General features: G+C 39.1%; 1 protein-coding gene across 8 annotated transcripts in view; it reads left to right on the top strand.

Annotated features, from left to right (window-relative positions):
* syne1a (spectrin repeat containing, nuclear envelope 1a) overlaps positions 1 to 14,541 on the top strand; it is a 139,129-nt gene that overhangs the window by 100,285 nt on the left and 24,303 nt on the right. For 7 of the 8 annotated variants that reach the window (XM_024290872.1, XM_024290869.2, XM_024290873.2 and 4 more), the window contains 17 exons: positions 397 to 540; positions 3,206 to 3,436; positions 5,942 to 6,082; positions 7,322 to 7,432; positions 7,557 to 7,718; positions 7,991 to 8,185; positions 8,272 to 8,445; positions 9,979 to 10,170; positions 10,283 to 10,414; positions 10,571 to 10,671; positions 10,797 to 10,947; positions 11,033 to 11,155; positions 11,230 to 11,403; positions 12,524 to 12,739; positions 12,988 to 13,089; positions 13,161 to 13,280; positions 13,356 to 13,556. In XM_024290872.1, the coding sequence (XP_024146640.1) occupies positions 397 to 540; positions 3,206 to 3,436; positions 5,942 to 6,082; positions 7,322 to 7,432; positions 7,557 to 7,718; positions 7,991 to 8,185; positions 8,272 to 8,445; positions 9,979 to 10,170; positions 10,283 to 10,414; positions 10,571 to 10,671; positions 10,797 to 10,947; positions 11,033 to 11,155; positions 11,230 to 11,403; positions 12,524 to 12,739; positions 12,988 to 13,089; positions 13,161 to 13,280; positions 13,356 to 13,556 (2,670 nt within the window). The remainder of the gene's footprint in view (positions 1 to 396; positions 541 to 3,205; positions 3,437 to 5,941; positions 6,083 to 7,321; positions 7,433 to 7,556; positions 7,719 to 7,990; positions 8,186 to 8,271; positions 8,446 to 9,978; positions 10,171 to 10,282; positions 10,415 to 10,570; positions 10,672 to 10,796; positions 10,948 to 11,032; positions 11,156 to 11,229; positions 11,404 to 12,523; positions 12,740 to 12,987; positions 13,090 to 13,160; positions 13,281 to 13,355; positions 13,557 to 14,541) is intronic. The other variant, XM_024290871.2, reaches the window with a different exon arrangement.

Genomic DNA, 14,541 nt, shown 5'->3' with positions numbered 1-14,541 from the left:
CAATACTAATATTGGGGGCAAAGCTTTTTACTGTCCCCTCGTAGCTCCTCCCCTAATTGTGTTGCTCTAAATCTTGTGCTTTAACCATTAATAGTTGAGGGATTTGGCTTCTGCTCCGTGATGTCACAACAGGCCCTCTCAGGAATGTGCATGTTTGCCTTCAGCCCCTATCAGAGCAGCATTTTTCTCCTTTTATTCCGGGCTGCTGTGGTGTTGCTGACTGCTGTAGCCCAGAACAAAAGCTTATTGTCACTCAATGCATCATGAGTGAAAAGGCGCCCGAGCAAATCACCCCAATAAACCAGAGAAGATGTTCACGTTTCCGATCGGGTGTTTACGTGTCAGCCCCCTGTCGTTGGTTCATTTTACTCTAAACTCTCATGTTTCCTCTGATAGGAAGCTGTAGTTCAGTATGAGCAGTACGAACAGGAAGTGAAAAACCTCCAGAGATTAATAGAAGAGGCTCATCGCATCATTCAGGACCGACCCGTCGCCACCAGCAACATTCAGGAGCTTCAGGCTCAGATACATCACCATGAGGTAAGAGAGGCTCGCTCATACTTTATTTCTTTTAATTAAACACATAAAACTGTCTTTATAAAACAAATTTGTTTTTTTTTGTTTTGTTTTGTTTTTATGAATTGAAATAGTAAGATGATTAGTAAATTATTAACCAGTTTAAGCTGCGGGCTCAAAGTCCTTCCTGCAAGTTAAAGATTACTTAAAAGTCATTGAATAAAACTTTATTTATAAACCACTTTTAATGCAAAAAGCTGTACAGCAATCTTTTTTTAAGTTTAATGTAAGACAATATTTTCATGGAACAGTCCAGCTTCTGGTTTTTGAAAAATCTATTTTTTAAATTAAAATTCTACCACATGAATTGTTGTTTAAAAAGAAAAAAAAAATTTACAGATGATCTTTGAAACAAGGTAGTTGATTTGTAGAAGTTGTTTTGGGATTTGTAAAGCGTCAATAAATACAACATGTGTTAAATGTTGCTCCAGGAGAAGTCTTAAATGACCCTACAAATCAGCAACTTTATTTGATTAAATGGTTTAAATTTTCTTTGCTATTAAAATTTGGCATTGAAAAAGAATCAGTTATGAAACAGAAAGCTTATTTGCATTTTTCAAGTGTGTTACGCTTATGTTAAAAAATTGAGAAGTTCTGGTTAATAAAGAAAATACTGCATCTAAAACCTTTTATACTGAAAGAGCCACTTGGCTAGCTGTTTCTCACTGATCAAAACCAAGTAGGAGACACAAAGTCGTATTTCACCCTTTTCAAAATGTTGTTACTTTTGATATAAGTATATTTATTTTTTTGCATGAATAAAAACAGGAATTTACAAAGAAAAAGTCCCCCTTTAGAAAAATAAGATATTGATAACGCAAAAAAGTAAACATAAACATAAAGAGAAAATTGCTTTTTTTTTAATAAATAGTTTATACTTTTGACAGAGCTTTGTATGACTTCCTTCCTTTCAAAATAAAAGAAAACCATAGCATCATGCGGACAATGCAGTAGGAAGTGTACAGTCATCAATGATTTTAAAAATACAAAATTATTTTGTAAATTATTTAACTGTTTCTGGTGCATTTCAGCCGCAAATTCATAAATTTAACCAACAGAAAACTAAATGGTAGCTAATTAAGTGGGGTTACTTAATTAGCTTTCATTTGTTTTGGTTTTTTTTACCATATTTTAACACTAGGCACACTTGAAAAAAAAATCGGATTTATAATCCAATATATCTGTCAAAGATGTGTCAAAGTCAAGGCTCGGGGGCCGAATCCGGCCCTCGGGGTAATTCTATCCGGCCCTCCAGATCATTTTATTTTATTGTTGTTAATGGCCTGATGTTATCTTGCGCTTGTTTCTAACTTGTATAATTTTGACAAAATATACTTTTATGGAGAGTAAAATATTGAAAGCTATTGAATGTTTTAGTTGATTTATTCTGCCTTTTTTGTATTCCTAATTATGTTAAAAAGTTATGGTTTTAAAGTTTCAAAAATTGGCATTCTGGTAGTTTTTTGGACTATTTTGGCTAATTTAGGCTTTTTTCTGTTTTTTAGGATATTTTTAAGTTTAGCTAATTTTTCAGCTACATCCTAGCTGTTTTGGCTAAGCTCATTTTTTTAGGCTAATTTGGCATTTAGCTAATATTTTAGCTGGCTATCAGCTTCAGCATTTTCAGCTATCAATTTCATTATCTTCAGCTATCAGCACTAGCATCTTTACTTTTTTTTAACTTTACTACTTACTTTTTCCTTTATATTTACTTTTTTTAAACATTTTATTTTAACCAAAGTGTCACTTGTGGCTTCAGACCCGCAGGTTGCAGACCCCTGTTTTAGGGAGACCCAGATTTGCGTCCTGTGTGGAAACACGGTTAGACGAGGGTCTGGATTCGACTCAATGCGCCCTGGTTTCCTACACACCAATTCTTTCTCTGAATGGAGTTAAGAAATCCCCTTGTGCCTGATAGCAGATGTAGACTGATTGTATCTTGTTGGTGCAGTTTTCTGCAGCTGTGACAGAATGGTTGCCTCTAAGCTGCACAGACAGCTGCAACTCCACTGGCTGTTTCAGTCACATGACCTGATTATCAGTGGGTTGACCATCTGCAGACGGAGGAGGAGGAGGAGCTGTTATTTGACACCAGCCCTGCCATTCTCCCTCCTCCGTCCTGCCCCTCTCTCCCCTTTGTTGTAAGAAATCTCCCCTCTGGATTGGTGGAGACGGGAAGTAGCAGGCGGAGGAGGAAGGAGGGGAAGTGGGCAGTGAGGTCACTTCCTGTTTTCCGCCTGCCATTTGTGTTTGTGTACAAGAGGGAGTGTCTGAGGGATTTTGAACTATTTCAGCAAGGGTCGCTGCTTCAACCCCACATCCTGCCTGCTCGCTTCATCACTGATCTGAGTCACCCGCCTCTGCCTCTCTGATTGGTTCAGATGAGAGGGAAAAGAGAAGAGGAGGCAGCGCTTTTCTCTTTCTACGCTCTAAGAAGCCAGAGACCGGGTAGAGAGGAGAATGCTTTACTTCTCTCCCTCACACCACATTCGATGCTGATCCCTCCCAGCCTCCCTCCTCTCTCCGAACCCACCAGGAACTATTGATACTCCGCTGTGGAGCGAACCATTCTCTTCTGATCCCGGGGGGGTGGCGGTCTCCGTCTGCCTTTTGGGGGATGTTTTGACAGGAGCTGGCCCACAAGATCCGCGGCTACCAGGAGCAGATCGCGTCGCTCCACTCCAAGTGCAAGATGCTGACGGTGAAGGCCAAGCACGCCACCATGCTGCTGACAGTCAGCGAGGTGGAGGGCCTCTCGGACGGCATGGAGGAGCTCAGCGACGAGGAGCTAGCCGGCGCCGTGGCAAACGGCGTGTCATCTGCCAGCAAGCAGCTTCCAGCACACCCCTCTGTTGTCATGGTGAGTGGGGAAGCAGTTTTCGCACCAATCAAACAATGTTTTGCAGGTATCTGAAACTGTTATGCTTGTATTTATTAAAGATTTTTAGGACACAATAAAACATTTTAGGTTAATCTTTGAAGTAGAGACTTGCACTATGGATTGTCTGTAATCCCATCGACTGCTCATGTGGGGATCATTACTCCATAGGGGTCGACCATCTGTTGCAGCCCCTTGTTTTAACTTTTTCAACTCTACTTTAATGCATCAGATTGTTTGGAGCAAGAAAATGTTAGTTACTCATTTATTTAGCACTCTTACTTGAAAACAAATCCTCTTTTTATTTTTTTTTATCTCAATAAGTCATCTGAAGTTCAGTCTCCTCTCTAGGCTGAGATGTTTTCTCGTCACGTCTCTTTGCAGCAGATTTGACTCTACTTGCACTCCCTTTTCTCAGGCTCAACCACTGTGCATCCTCAATCAGAGTTAGCATTCTAAAAAAATCAAAACAGGATATGAGTGCATGTCTGTGCTCTTGAGTGCAGTTTCTGTCTCTGCTATTAACTTCATTCATGCATGTCCTTGATTTTCTTGCTGGGGAATGTGGGATGCTGGTGTTTCTGTTGCATTGTGTTGCATCATAAAGCCCGGGAAAAGTCCGTGGAGAGCAGCCGAGTCAGGCTGAGTTCTGCGGTTCCGTGCCAAAAAGGCGAACCAGCTGGGCTTGGCTCACATTTCAGGCCTGCCTCTCTGCTAAAGCATGCAGACACAACTGCCTCTTTTGTTTCCCAGCTTCTGTTTGGATAACAATTTGCTATTTTTAGTTCAATTTGGACTTTGATTCCTCCAGAATCTACTGGTATTTTAGTAGTTTTTCCTATTTGTCAGTTTTATATATTGAGGTTTTGAAGCTGCATAGTTCTTATAAACTTCCTTGTTAACCTGTAATATTTCTGAATGAAACATCAGATTTGGAGATCTTTAGATCAGGGGTCCCCAAACTACGACCCGTGGGCCGGATTTGGCCCTTCACATTTGGCTCGGCCCCCACAACCACTGTGATTGACGCATACTTTTATTTTTTTGTAAATCTGGCCCATCGAGACCCACATAGAATGTGACTTTTTATTCCTACCTTTTGCCGTCTGAAATATGACGTGAGAGGATAGATTTTTTTTTTTGTTTAATTGTCTAAATGCTGTAGTGATTCATTGTTCTTTATTCCTTATTTATTATTATTATTTTTCTTTCGTATGTTTTTGGACGTCCATCATTAAGCAAAGTATTCAGCTCTTTTGATGCTAGTTTTTTTTCGACTCTTTTGGCAGTCAATAAGGATTCCTAGGCTATTTTGGGGTTTAGCTACTATTTCAGCTACATGTTTGCAGTTTTGCTTAATTTAGGCTTTTTCTGTTTTTAGGCAAATTTGGAGTTTAGTTAATACTTCAGCTACATGCTAGCTTTTTTAGCTAATGTAGCCTGTATTTCAGTTTTTTAGGCTATTTTGGAGTCTAGCTAATATTTCAGCTACATGCTAGCTGTTTTAGCTAATTTAGCCTTTATTTCAGTTTTTTAGCCTATTTTGGAGTTTAGCTAATATTTCAGCTAAATGCTAGCTGTTTTGGCTAATTTAGGCATTTTTCAGTATTTAGGCTAATTTGAAGTTTAGCTGATATTTTAGCTACTTGCTAGCTGTTTTGGCTAATTTAGCCTTCATTTCAGTTTTTTAGGATATTTTGGAGTTTAGCTGATATTTCAGCTGCATGCTAGCTGTTTTGGCTAATTTAGCCTTTATTTCAGTTTTTTTAGGCTATTTTGAAGTTTAGCTGATATTTCAGCTGCATGCTAGCTCTTTTGGCTAATTTAGTCTTTTTCAGTTTTTGTAGGCTAATTTGGAGTTTAGCAAATATTGCAGCTTTATACTAGCTGGTTTTGCTAAATCAGACATTTTTTTCAGTTTTTCTTTGCTGATATTTTAGCTAGCTATCAGCTTCAGCGTTTTCAGCTTCAGCGTTTTTAGCTATCAATTTCAGCATCGTCAACTATCAGCACTACCATCTTCAGCGGCTACATTCAGCTCACACTATTCACTCTAGCATTATCGCAGGTAACGCTATATATGTAGTTTTTAAAAGGTTTTAGTATTATTTTTTCTGTGAATATTACAGAAATGAATTATTTGGCTACGTGTTGCTTTCTGGAAAACCATAAATATTTACGTTTAGGCTTTTCTTGTTTGCCTACAAACCGACCCCAGCTCCTGATCAAAGAATTAAACAGTTTGGGGACCCCTGCTTTAGATCAGTACCAGCTACCTGATCTCATCAGTCACCTCTCTTTGATATTCAAGTCCCCATTATCAGGTTAATCTTTGCCTAACTTGCCCTCCTCCGTTAATTTTATGCTTTCTGTTCTCCCCCTCTGTGTTTTGTGTTTCCTCACCCGTTTACCCTCCTCCTTCTTCCTCTGTCCGTCCGCTTCTCTGATACGTTTTGTTTCGGGCGCGCGGCACACGTCTGCGCTCAGATGACAGCCGGACGCTGCCACACGCTCCTCTCTCCCGTGACGGAGGAGTCAGGGGAGGAGGGCACCAACAGCGAGGTCTCCTCTCCCCCTGCCTGCCGCTCCCCGTCTCCGGGGGCTCACGCTGACACTCCCCTTAACCAGGTACTGCCAAACCCCATCCCAGTAGACTCACCCGTAGCTTTCATTCCACCACCTTCTGCTGAAATGTTGCTCAGAATTTCAAAACTTTTTTTTTCTTCTAATCAGGCAAATATTCCTTTGGTTAAACTTTAACAAACATTTAGATTTTTGTCCTAAAGGGATATAATGTGTACAAGAGCACACTCAGATTAATCATTTTCATGCTTTTATTTTCCAAAAAAGAACGCCAAAATCAACACCTTCAAAATAAATGGTAACATAATTGCTCATATAACCTAATAATAAACTTTCAGTTCAGTCTTTTTATGCAGAACGTATGTGAAATCCAGGCAGAGTTTGCTGTTTATTCAAAAGGATATTCTTAAAAGAATCTAAAAGTGTTCCTTTTCTTTCAGTTCTGTGAAACCTTTTTCACCTGATATCTTTTTCTGAGCTGTTAATGGTCTAACTTTAAGGTTAATTTGCCTGAACGTCCACTTCCAGGAGAATTGGGAAATTAATTTTGAATGTTTACAGCTTGAAAATGACCTTTAAAGCTCTAAATTGTTAACTGGTCGTTGTTTAATGGTATTCCAAGCGTGCAGCTTGTCATCCAACCCACTTTTGATGCAGTTGATTTGAACTCTAATACTTTAGACCAGCACACAAACACAACTCATAAATCAGAATTTATGAAGGGCTGCAATTTGTGCCCATATTCCTCATTTTTCTTGACTAAAACAAGATTGGAGCAGGAAAATAAAGTGTGAAACAGCCTAATTTTATTTATGAGGTTTTTCATTTCAAGCAATAAAATAAAATGATATATTTTAATTAATTATATTTGACATTCCCTCATAATTTATCTATAAAGGTGGAATTTTTAATCATATTTTCTCTTTAACCTTTTAAATCTCACCGACACCTAAGATTTTCCTTCCTCGCTTTCTCCTCCCATCATCATTTTGCATTTCTAAGCTGTCTTAACTTTTATATCAGTTGTTTCCTTTTTGTCATACACTGGATGAGAATATATATCGCTCTGTCAGATGAGTTTGTGTTGCTGTTTTCTGGATTATCTCTGAGGTTAGATGCTGAAAGAAAAGAACAAGGCAAGGTCTAAATTTCAACATTACGTTTGGTTGAAGGGCTGAATCGGGAAGATTTTAATCTAAATATATGTTAGAGAATGAACACAAAAGCAACAAAAACTATAAAAGATGAATTTGTATTGCCTAACAGTTTTTTTTTCTGCCACAGGGTCGAACCGGTCTAAACCGAGCTCCCCTCCAGGAACTCTACGACCCGTCGATGGAAACCTCCGCTAACTTGGATGACCTCCAGAGATCCTGGGAAACACTCAAGAACGTGGTATGACAGATCCTCAGCTTCACAGCAGCGACAAACTCCACTTTAATCTGAGCCTTCTTGATACTTCCTATTTCAAAAAAGCCAGCAGCGTTTTTTTATTTTCCTTTCTTCTTTTGCGCCTCAGATCAGCGAGAAGCAGAAGAGCCTGTATGAAGCTCTGGTGCGGCAGCAGCACTATCAGGAGTCCCTCCAGTCTATTTCCACCAAGATGGAGTCTATTGAGGGGGCGCTTAATGAGAGCTTGGAGCCCAGCAAAACTCCGGAGAGTCAGATGGCTGCACACCAGGTGAGAGGATGTGTCAGAAGTTTTTCCCATCACTCTGGATGTTGCGCTTTAATCCGTGAGGGAAAACGACAATCGTCTTTTTGTGCGAGTGAACAAGACGTCTGTGTGAAAGCAGAGGAGGGAGATGCTGTGCTAGTCTGTGCACAGACTGTAGAGTCACCGTTGCTATGCCAACGTCACAGCTATGACAGTTCCTCTTTGGTGTCGTTCTCTGGAGTTTACTGTAGCTTTAACAGCTTTGGGTTTCTTTCTGTCACTCATGACCACTCCAGGCTCTGATGGATGAGATCTCCATGCTGCAGGATGAAATTGGCGAGTTGCAGACGTGCTTCTCTGAGGAACTTACAGACAACGACAGCGACGGAGAGGGTGGTGACCAGCTGGCTCTGCAGTCCACCCTCACTGTCCTCGGAGAAAGGATGGCGACCATTCGGATGAAGGCCTCTGGGAAACGGCAGCTGCTAGAGGTGGATCCCAGAACATCTCAAAATGCTTTTTATTTTTTTTGGATTTCATCGGGAGTTTAACACGTTTGTGATGCCGACGACTGCAGGAGAAGCTGAGTGAGCAGCTGGAGGAGCAGCGGCAGGAGCAGGCTCTCCAGCGGTACCACAGTGAGGCAGAGGAGCTGGACCACTGGCTGCTCAGCACTCGCGCCACGCTCAGCTCCGCTCTCCAGCTCCAAAATGAAGACATGGACATGGAGGAGCAGCTCATCGACTGTCAGGTCCGGCTGGAAATTCGTTTGTAACCGTATTTTACAATACTTTAAATACTTGTATTATTTCAGCTAAAATCTAAAGCTCGTGTGTCAAAGTTTTACATTTCCCACAGTTAACATAGAAGAAAAAAAAGTTTTTTATTTCTGTGGTTTTGCATTAAGTTTATCTTGCTTCTATTTTTTTTAAAAAGTAAATCATTGTGTCATCGTTGATTCAGAAATAGCATCTTTCTTCAGATTCATTCTGCAAAGCATTTTATGTGAATGCTTAGTTTACATTCACACTATAGTGATTCTCCTGCTCCTTTACGTACATATTTTGGGACGTAAAAACTCAATCACACTTTCAGAGATTTCAGTAATCTCGGTATCAAAACATTCAGCTTGTTCAGGACATTACTGCTTGTATTTTTGGCATTCATAAACTTCGTAGTTTTTGAAATATTGAGCAAAATATTCCCTTTAGGAAATGAATGAGAAAGTCTTTAAATTCAAAGTTTAAGTAGCAACAGTCCTTTAAATATATTCATGGGCTATGTTTTAATCGGTTATAGTAATTCTTATAAAATGTGAGGTTTAGCTAATATTTTAGCAACATGCTAACGTTTTTGGCTAATTTGTTATCTACTGAGGTTTTTTTATACTAATTGGAGTTTAGCTAATATTTTAGCAACAGGCTAACATTTCTGACAAATTTAGTTTACTGAAGAATTTTAGGCTATTTGGAGTTTAACTACTATTTAAGCAATGCGCTAGCTTTTTTTGCTAATTTGGCATCTACTGATGTTTTTTTATGCTAATTTGAAGGTTAGCTAGTATTTTAGAAACATGCTAACGTTTTTTGCTAATTTGTTATCTACTGAGGTTTTTATAGGCTAATTTAGAGTTTAGCTTCTATTTTAGCATCAGGCAGACATTTTGACAAATTTAGTTTACTGGGGAATTTTGGCTATTTTGGAGTTTAGGTAATATTTAAGCAACACTAAATATTTTTTGCAAAATTGGCATGTATTAGGGATTTAAAGCAATTTTACTACAAGTTTTTTCAGAAATGTTGGTCTACTTCAGCGCTCTTTCATAGTTCTTTAATGGAATTTCCAGTTTTTTAGCAAATATAACATTTTGTAAATAGCTTTTGCATTTGCAGCAAATCCCTTTTGCAATTAAATAAATTGCGTCACCATTTTCAGCCAAAAGCTTCTTAAGCGATTACTTTCAGCAAAAAGCATTCACGCTAGCATTATCACAGGTAATGCAACTTTTCCCGTTAATATTGCTATGGTTGTGGCCCAATAACTGTGATTTTTTTTGCAGCTCAGTTTGCAGAACCTTTAGGACATAAAAATATTTGGAAACAGAACTTATTGTGCAAACATTTTGGACTGAAATCTGACTAAGTCTTTGAAATATTGTTTCCATAGCAACAGCACTTGTATCTGCTACTTTATGAGGAATCCCTTTTATTTTTAGTTGCTTCTTCCATAAAAAAATAATAAAAGTTGGAATCTTTTAGTAAAAAGCACACCTTGTTTTTTGCAGAACATGCTTTTCGAGATTGAGCAGAAGGTGGTCTATCTGTCAGAGCTGTCCGTCCACAGCGAGAGCCTCCTATTGGAGGGTCGTGCTGAAACCAAGGAGGAGGCGGAGCAGCTGACCCTTAAGCTGCACTCACTCAAAGACAGCCTGCTGGAGCTGCAGCAGATGCTGCAGGACAAACAGGTGGACATACAGGTGAGATCACCACTTTTTTCTCCCTAACCAAACGTATCCTTTTCGTTCCTTTTTTTATAAATAGAATTGCTGCACCTGCAGCTTGAGAAGTACTGACGATTGTTCCTTCCAGGGTTCCCTGCAGGAGCAGGAGGACAGTGAACCAGACTCCTCTTTGTCCCAGAGTCCTAACGTCCAGGACTGGCTGTCTCAGGCGCGCTCCACTCGCACACAGCAGCAGCACAACCACCTGCTTCGCCAGAAGGTAGGATATTACTCTGTTTTTTAACCACGAAAGAGATTTACTTAATTATTACCTCACTTTACTCAATTTAAAACTATTAAAACCTATTTTCAGTTCACTTCTTTCAGTGCTTTCATCAATAAAAGGGTAAAATGCTAAAAGTGTGACTCTTGATAGGAGCTTCAGGAGCAGGTGGCAGAGCAGAGGAAGCTGCTCCAGTCTGTAGCCACAGTGGGTGAAGAGATTCTCAACCAGCAGAGCACACCCAACGGGGACAGGTACTGTAGATTCACCTCTGCACTTTCACTTTACACAAACTGCCTTCACACACCTAACAGATTTGGATTCAGCATAAATATATGATATCATATTTATTAGAAACTCTCTCCTCCCCCTCCTGCAGTGAGATGATCGTTCCTGGGGGGGTGCTACTAGAGACAGAGACCTCCTCTCCGGTGGAGCAACTGAGACAGAGGTGGGAAAACCTGAACAAGGATCAGAGCACCAAGCTGCAGCTCTCCCTCAGCTCCTTGGAGCACGACCAGCACAGCCCTGTAAGCAGAATTCTCTATTAACATTTATTTTCTTTTTTTTCACTATAGATGATTGAATGTCTACCGTTCCTTTATTTATCGTCAGGTGCTTCACCGCTCCCGTCTGTCCAGTCCTGGTGGGGTTTTGAGAAGTGAGAGTAGCAGCCAAGACTGCCTCAAAGGGTTGTTTGAAGCCTGCAGCCAGACTCTGGAGAGAATCAACGAAGAAGTAAATCTGATTTTTATTTTTCTAAGCTTTCACTTCACCTACTTATTGTTTTTTTTTTTACTATTTATTTCCAGACATCCAGCAGCGAGGGGAAGCGGGCTGCATCTTTTCGAGGGGCGACCGTCCAGCAGGATCTTTACGATGCAGTGTCAGCAGCCTCCTCCTGGTTGGACACCACCGAGAATCATCTGCTGTCCGGTCCGGTGCTGCTGTCGGAGGACACTCACACTCGGCTCACACACTTAGAGGTGAGACACTTTATTTCTTAAAAGAATCCTTAGTAAGCATTCACACTATAGTGATTCTCCTGCATATATTTTTCGGCACGTAAAAACTCAATCACACTTTCAGCGATTACAGCAACCTGGATTTCAAAATGTTCAACTTATTCAGGACATTAATGCTTGTATTTTGGGTATTTATAAACTTCAGATTTTTTTAAATATTGAGCAAAATATGCCCCTTAGTAAATGCATGCGCAAGTTTCAAAGTTCCAAATTTTAAGTAGATTATTAACAAGTCTTTAAATATATTCATGAGTTATGTCTTTGTTTTTTATAGTAATTTTCAAAACATTTGGAGTTTAGCTAACATTTAGCAACATGCTAACGTTTTTGGCTAATTTGTTATTTACTGGGGTTTTTTAGACCAATTTAGAGTTTAGCTTTGATTTTAGCAACTTGCTAACTTATGACTAATTTAGTTTACTGAGTAATTTAAAGCTGTTTAGAAGTTTAGCAAGTAATTAAGCAATGTGTTAGCTTTTTGGCTAATCTGGCATCTACTGAGGTTTTTTGATGCTAATTTGGAGTTTAGATAATATTTTAGCAACATGCTAACATTTTTGGCTAATTTTTGATCTACAGAGGTTTTTTAATATGAAGTTAAGCTTCTATTTCAGGAACATGCTAATGTTTTGATTAATTTAGTTTACAGAGGAATTTTGGGCTATTTTGCTACTATTTAAGCAACAAGTTTGCTTTTTTTCGACTAGTTTGGCATCTATTGAGTTTTTGTTGGGATAAATTGAAGTTTAGTTCATATTTAAGCATCACAGGACATATTTGTGCAAAATTGGCATGTATTAGGGATTTTTAAGCAATTTTCCGACAAATCTCTCAAAAATTTTGCTCAACTTCAGCGCTCTTTCATAATTCTTTGACAAAATTTCCAGTAATTTCGCAAATTTAACATTGTGCAAATAGCTTTTGCATTTCCACCAAATCCCTTCAGCAGTTAAAGTAAATTGTGTCACCATTTCCAGCAAAAAGCTTCATCATTTTCAGCGAATACTTTCAGTAAAAAGCATTCACACTAGCAGGTAATGCAACTTTTCTAGTTTAATTGTATTTTTTGTTTATTATACAGGATTTGAATAAAACGCTTAAGGAGAGTAGCAGAGAGGTAAAAGAGTGTAGAGACTGGCTGCATGGAGGAACGGGCAGAATTTGGGGTGCAGAGGAGCACACACTCATTGAGGACACCCTGGAGGGGCTGCAGGAGAGGATGGGTCTGCTGGACTCTGTTCTGGAGCAGCACTGTGACAACATAAGGGACGGCCTGCAAGAGCACACAGACTTTCAGGTCCGAGTTTCATTGCATCTGTAATCTTTAACGTACTTTAACTCTGTAACCATTAACACGATCTATGTAATTCCAGCAGATTTTGAAGGAGAAAAGCGGCTCATCGAGCCGCTTTTCTCCTTCAAAATCTGCTGGAATTACATTGATTGTGTTAACAATTTAAAAAATTCCAGTAAATCAAAGAACATACATTTTTATCAATTTTTAAAAAAGATCCGGTGTTAAAGGGTTAACGTTGTCGTCACCAGAATGAACTGAGGATGCTGTTCACGGCTCTGAATGAAAGCAAGCATCAGCTGCTGCAGAAAATGGCGGGAATGACAGACAGACCTGCGTCCAAACAGTTAGAGGTGCGTTTCAATCTGAAAGAATAAACTTTTTTGCAAGAAGCGTTTATATAAATCTGTGGCAATCTTTGCAGACTTTATCCGAAGTCGATGACAGCTTGAGGGAGTTTGAGCAGAAAGTGGCGGAGCTGAGGAGCACAGCCGATAGGCTCCAGCTGGACCAAACCTCCAACCAGGAACTTCTTAAACTACAAGTAATTATTTCTCTATTTATTTACCAATTTCAAGATTGTTGTATCAACGTCTAAGTATTTGATGGATGTTTTTAGGACACTTATGAAGAGCTGGTGCTCATGGTGGGCTCCAGGCGGAGCAGCCTGAACCAGGGCTTGTCCCTGAAAGCTCAGTACGAAGCGGCTCTTCGGGACCTCACCGAGCTGGTCGACACGGCCAAGGACAAGATGGCCGCTGACCAAAAGATGACAGTGGTTTCTGTGTTGGAAGTCCAGATACTGCTGGATAAACACAAAGTAAAGTTATTTTTAAGTTATTTTCTTTCTTACAAAGCATTCACACAATAGTGATTTTCCTGCTCTTTTACGTATGTTTTTTGAAATATTGAGCGAAATATGCCTCACAGGAAATAAATGAGAAATTGCTCAAATCCTTCAAAAACTTTGTGCACTTCGAAATTTGTGAACTTCTGCATAAACTTTCAGCTAGAGATACCATTCAAATGTTAAAATGTGTATCAACTTCTGGGTTTTTAGGGTAATTTAGCTTGTATCATGACAACATGCTAACTGTTTTAGATCATTTAGACAACATGCTAAAATATTGGCAAAATTTGAATTTTTTCCATTTATTTATGCTAATTTAGAGTTTAGCCAATATTTTTAGCATTATGCTAACTGTTTCAATATTGGTATCAAAACACTCGGCACATTCAGGACACTCATGCTTTTACTTTTGGTATTCGTACATTTGATGGTTTTTGCGATTTTACGCAACTAATTTACTAGCCTCATTGAAAATGAAATTAGTATTTTTTTCAAAAAAAAATTAAGAGATTTTTGCACTTTAGACACTTACGCAATTTTGGTATCAAACATTCGTTCAGGAAATCCATGCTTGTACTTCTGGTATTGATGCCTTTTCTGCATTTCAACATTTTTCACAATTTTTGCGATCTTTTTCACGAAATTCTTCAAAATCTTTGCGTACTTTGAAACCAATGCAACATTGGTATCAAAACGTTCAGCATGTTAAGGACATCAATGCTAATGAGGTTTAAAGGACTTATTTTGAGTTTAGCTGGTATTTCAGCAATGTGCGAGTTTTTGGGCTTATTTGGCATAAAATGAGGTTTTTTGGGCTGATTCTGAGTTAAGCTAGTATTTCAGCGATGTGCTTGCTTTTTGCCAAATTTGACATTCATTGAGGTTTTTGGGCTAATTTGGAGTCAAGCTTATATTTTAGCAACGTTTCAATTTTTTTTTTTTTGTGAAATTCTTA

The sequence above is a fragment of the Oryzias melastigma genome, linkage group LG24, assembly GCF_002922805.2.
Source record: "Oryzias melastigma strain HK-1 linkage group LG24, ASM292280v2, whole genome shotgun sequence".
Classification (NCBI taxonomy): domain Eukaryota; kingdom Metazoa; phylum Chordata; class Actinopteri; order Beloniformes; family Adrianichthyidae; genus Oryzias; species Oryzias melastigma.
This window is presented reverse-complemented; position numbering and strand designations above follow the sequence as displayed.